Below are 5,130 nucleotides of genomic sequence, written 5' to 3' on the forward strand. Positions count from 1 at the left end.
TATATATATATGATTCAGACTTTTGTTCTGCTGGCTTTTGTTTTGTTTTCACATTCAGATTAAATTCATTCTTCAATAAATTTCAGCAAAATCTTTCATTTCGCTGCCTGTTTGCAGAAAAGGCAGTTCCTCTAGTTTCATTTCGATGTCAGTTTGACTCATAAGGATTTTACTGTAAAACGTTGTTTTATTACCAGGAGGTGCAGAGTGCAGGGAGCTCAGGATGGGTTCTCTGGTCGTACCTGAGGATGAATCGTCTGGGCTGACCATGCTGAGCAGGTCCTTCTCCCTTTCATAGTCACCCCTGCACAGCAGCTGACCCTTCTTCAGGACAAACTCGTCTCCTTTGCACAGCTGCCTCTCACACACGCAGCAGCAGAAGCAGCTGAGGTGGTAAACACTTTCCAGAGCTCGCATCACAAACTCTGTCGGTGAGATTTTCTCCAGGCAGCCGCTGCACTTTGTGGAAAATAACCTGAGGACAGACAGAAGGAAAAGAGTCATTATATTATTATCAAAGCTCAGTAATTAGCAGCAAATTATCTATTTAAAAGGCAGTAAAACACAAAATGTACAAGTGTTGGTTTTCGTAAATGAAACTGATTACAGCTTAATTTTGGTTATGACATTTGGCAACGTTTGCAATTCAAATTAACACAATGGTTTAATGACGGCCCACTAAACTGGTTATAAGACTCTAACCACACTGAGTGGTAAAAAGACAGAATTTTAGCTCAATGAAAACCTGACGGAGTTTGAGCCACTTTTGAGTTGTCTAAAAATAATACACTCATGGCGGCCATCTTGAACAAACCATTGCATAGCAGAACCTAACTCTTCTCACAGGTCACATGGGATAAACCAGAGTTGTAAAGTAACTAAGTACAAATACTTTGTTACTGTACTTAAGTAGAAATTTTGGTTATTTGTACTTTACTTGAGTAATTATTTTTCAGCGTACTTTTTACTTTTATTCATTACATTTTTACACAATTATCTGTACTTTCTACTCACTACACTTTTTAAAAAGGTAAGAAGTAGAAAGTCGTTATTCCGAGTTATTACTTTAAAAAAATACTATCCTGATAAATTGTGTCTCCTGGATGGAGTGAATTTAATTGTGGTTGGATGAGAAGTATAAATATTTACCATTCTGACACACTGTTAACTTGTACACAACCCATCACAGCTGCACGCTGTTAGAAAAAATATTTTTTGGAGAAGTCACCTCCCAATAAATGTCATTTTGGAAAATCTAACTGATCACTTTCACTCAGTACTTTTACTTTTAATACTTAAGTAGATTTTGTGTCAGAAATTTACTTTTGATACTTAAGTACAAAAAATATAAGGTACTTAAGACTTTTACTCAAGTAATATTTTTAGAGAAGACTTTAACTTTTACCAAAGTATTTTTTTGATAAGGTACTTGAACTTTTACTCATCACTTCAGGTACTTTATACAACACTGGGATAAACGCTGAGGTTGCAGTGGAAACGCCATAAATTTAACAAGTTCAAGCTCAAAAAGCAGATTTATTATTTTGATATTTATGAAAATTCTCATCAATGATCTTACAAGAAAGTTGAACACAAATAGGTTTGGAGCAAATACTCTGGTCTGAATAACAGAGTAAATTTACCAGTTAAATAGCAAACTCAGCGTATATCTTGAAAAACAAGAGTGCTCGGCCCGCTTCACGTGCATTAACTATAAAATGGTTTATTGAGTTGGTTTTAAAACTTAATGATTCTTTCTAAAAGGTTATAATTTGTCCAAATAACTGATTAATACAGACAGACACATACAAACACACAAACAAGCAATTTCACGATTGCTCACATTTTATGGCAATAGATTACAAAAATAAAATTGAAGGAATCAGAAAAAACAAGAACATACGGTATGTATATTTTTTTAAATAGAGGTGTAAAATGTAACATTTCAAGCTGCACTATTGTGTCATCAGCCATATAAATTATGACTACCGTATTTTTCGGACTATAAGCCGCACCCCCAACATAAAAAACAAACAGTACACCCAAATTTGTCGTCAAAAAAGTGAATTCAACATCAAAACATAAAAAGCAAACCTTTAAGAATTAAAGTTCGGAGGAATATGGTTCATATAACTGACCTTATTTTGGTACGGGTACATACAATTAAATGTGATCCTCTGCTGTAAACACCTGACTCGTGGCACTGACATCAGTGTTTAGAGGTTTACCACAAACCCTGATATTTTTATAGAGCAACCACACTTCCTGCTTCACAACAGACCTGCCTTACAAAAAAAAAACTCTGCTTCTTTTCTAAAAAAAACTATTAAAACTTGTTTGAAGAAAACAGAAAGAGATGAAAAATCTGAGGTGTTCAGTCTGGGATCAGAATCTGTTTATTTCACCAAACGTGTTAGACATACAAGGAATGTGAGTTGGACACGTGAAAAACATGAAACAAGCGCAAAAGGTTTGCAAGGCTAATGGAAATTTAACATCTAAACACAAACTAGAATTTATAGTTGTGGATAACAGAATGAGGCAGTGCAAATGTGCAGCAATACGTACTTCTTTTTGTTTTCACAGTTTTTTAAATTCAGATTAGTTGTGGATTAAATTATAATCAGAACGTGAGGTGTCTGTGGTTGAGGAAGAAGCTGTTAGTGTGGTGTGTCCTGGTTTTGATGATCCTGAAGTCTGATCCATAAAGACTGCTGTTGGTTGGTGCATGCTGCTGTAACTGAACAACTAACAACCAGAAGGCAGATGTTGGTGAACAGAATGAATGAGCCAGTGGCATCCTTACACCTTTCAAGCCTTCTGCACATGTTAATGTGTTTTGATGCTCTAATGTCCCACAGGAAGTCTTATCAAAGGCTCAGATGGAAAAAAAGAAGCGATTTTCCAACCACAAAACACCAAATGTGAAAACATGTTCAAGAAGGATGTGGGAAGCTTTACAAGAGCTGCTCTTCCTGAACTCTGGTGTTCTGTGACTGCTTTACAGTTTAGGAAGTCAAGCTGCTACATTTACTGAATTTTCCTTTTAGTGTTCCTAAAAATATTTTTGACTACGGCACCAGCTTATTCTAAATGTTTGGAAGAGTAAACAGACAAAAATGATCACTTTACCATCAGTGTTGTATAAAGTACCTCAAAGTGATACTTGAGTAAAAGTACAAACATCTTATCATAAAAATACTTTGGCAAAAGTTAAAGTCTTTAAAAATATTACTTGAGTAAAAGTCTTAAAGTATCTGATATTTTTTTTACTTAAGTGCCAAAAGTAAATTTCTGACACAAAATCTACTTAAGTATTAAAAGTAAAAGTACTGAGTGAAAGTGAACAGTTAGATTTTCCAAAATGACATTTATTGGGAGGTGACTTCTCCAAAAAATATTTTTTCTAACAGCGTGCAGCTGTGATGGTTTGTGTACAAGTTAACAGTGTGTCAGAATGGTATATATTTATACTTCTCATCCAACCACAATTAAATTCACTCTATCCAGGAGACACTATTTATCAGGATAGTATTTTTTTAAAGTAATAGCAACTCAGAATAAAATAGGAGTAACAACTTTCTACTTCTTACTTTTTTAAAAAAATGTAGTAGAAAGTACAGATAATTGTGTAAAAATGTAATGAGTAAAAGTAAAAAGTACGCTGAAAAACAATTACTCAAGTAAAGTACAGATAACCAAAATTTCTACTTAAGTACAGTAACAAAGTATTTGTACTTAGTTACTTTACAACCCTGCCATCACCACAAACAATTCAAGATGCACATTAACCTGCAATAAGGAGAAACAACAGTTAAAGACATCACCAGATTTTGTTCTATCTTTACACAAAGTGCATTAGGATAAAAAACAACAAATAACTTTGTTATCTATTGATGGTGTTGCAAGTTATAAATTTAGAATAAAAAGAGAAATGAAGCTTATGTGCAACTTCAAACTGAAGGACTCTCTCCACCTCACCTGCTCCCTCCAATCACTGCGTCACGCTCCCAGCTGCAGTCAATCAGCATCAGATCCTCGCCTCACCGCACCAATCAACTCACAGATCCAGGTCTAAAGGCCCAGCACCCATATGTTCTGCTCCCCACATGAGTTTGACTCCACCTCCATCTCTTCCTGGCTACCTCCGCTCTCTGGCCTCCACACCACCACCGGTGTCCGCAACGTTAATCCTAAACCTAAGCTGATTTCTAGCTCTCAGAGTTTCCTGCCAGGGCTCAAGGTGCAAAATAAATTTTCGTGTCAATAAAACAGTTTAACTGCTATTTTTCTCCGTGTGCGTCTTTCCATGTTGAATGAAACAATAAGAAAATGCATTTGCTTTGAAAATGCGGAGGAACACTTGAGTGCTGAAAGATTTTGCAGAAATTTGATAAAGAAGCTGAAACTAATCTTAAAATCAAAATAAGCAGAAGAACAAAAGACAAAATTGTCAAAACTGTTGTCAAACACAGCTAAAGGCAAAGATTAGAAAAACCATAGCGTTCAAATTTACTAAACAAAAGTTTCAAAGCTAAAATTACTAAAATCCCACACTGCAAAAATGTCCACCTAACCAAGTTTTAAAATCTTATATCAGCCAAAAAGTCTTTTTGATCTTGTTTTGAGACTGATTTACTGAACAAGAACTGATTGTGTAAGAATAATAATCTTGTTTTCAGAATGTGTCAGATTATTTGTCTTGTTAGTCTGAAAATATAACTCAAATTAAGTCAAAATTTCTGCCAGTGGAGTAAGAAAATTTTACTTGGTAAGATTCTTGAAATACTTGATTTGACTCAATTTTTTCTTATTTCAAGAATCTTACCAAGTAAAATTTTCTTACTCCACTGGCAGAAATTTTGACTTAGTTTGAGTCAAATTTTCAGACTAACAAGACAAATAATCTTACACATTCTGAAAACAAGATTATTATTCTTACACAATCAGTTCTTGTTTAGTAAATCAGTCTGAAAACAAGATTAAAAAGACTTTTTGGCTGATATAAGATTTTAAAACTTTGTTAGGTGGACAGTTTTTGTAGTGTTGTCTGGAGTTAGACTGCTTTAAGTGTAGGTTTCATCTCAGTAAAACATGTGTGGCATTTTGTTTGGGGGAGGGTCTTACCGG

At 34.8% G+C, this 5,130-nt stretch overlaps 1 protein-coding gene across 2 annotated transcripts in view; it reads right to left on the reverse strand.

The window, feature by feature from the left end:
- The window catches only part of LOC106522213 (LIM/homeobox protein LMX-1.2), a 42,594-nt gene that overhangs the window by 12,157 nt on the left and 25,307 nt on the right, over positions 1–5,130 (reverse strand). The window contains exons 1-2 of one of the 2 annotated variants that reach the window (XM_014015135.1): positions 3,982–4,217; positions 243–475 (exon numbers count right to left, since the gene is read on the reverse strand). In XM_014015135.1, coding sequence (XP_013870589.1) covers positions 243–475; positions 3,982–4,031 — 283 coding nt within the window. In that variant the 5' untranslated portion in view covers positions 4,032–4,217. Of the gene's footprint in view, positions 1–242; positions 476–3,981; positions 4,218–5,130 lie in introns of those variants that run through there. The other variant, XM_014015133.1, reaches the window with a different exon arrangement.

This window comes from Austrofundulus limnaeus, unplaced genomic scaffold (genome assembly GCF_001266775.1).
Source record: "Austrofundulus limnaeus strain Quisiro unplaced genomic scaffold, Austrofundulus_limnaeus-1.0 Scaffold123, whole genome shotgun sequence".
Taxonomy (NCBI): domain Eukaryota; kingdom Metazoa; phylum Chordata; class Actinopteri; order Cyprinodontiformes; family Rivulidae; genus Austrofundulus; species Austrofundulus limnaeus.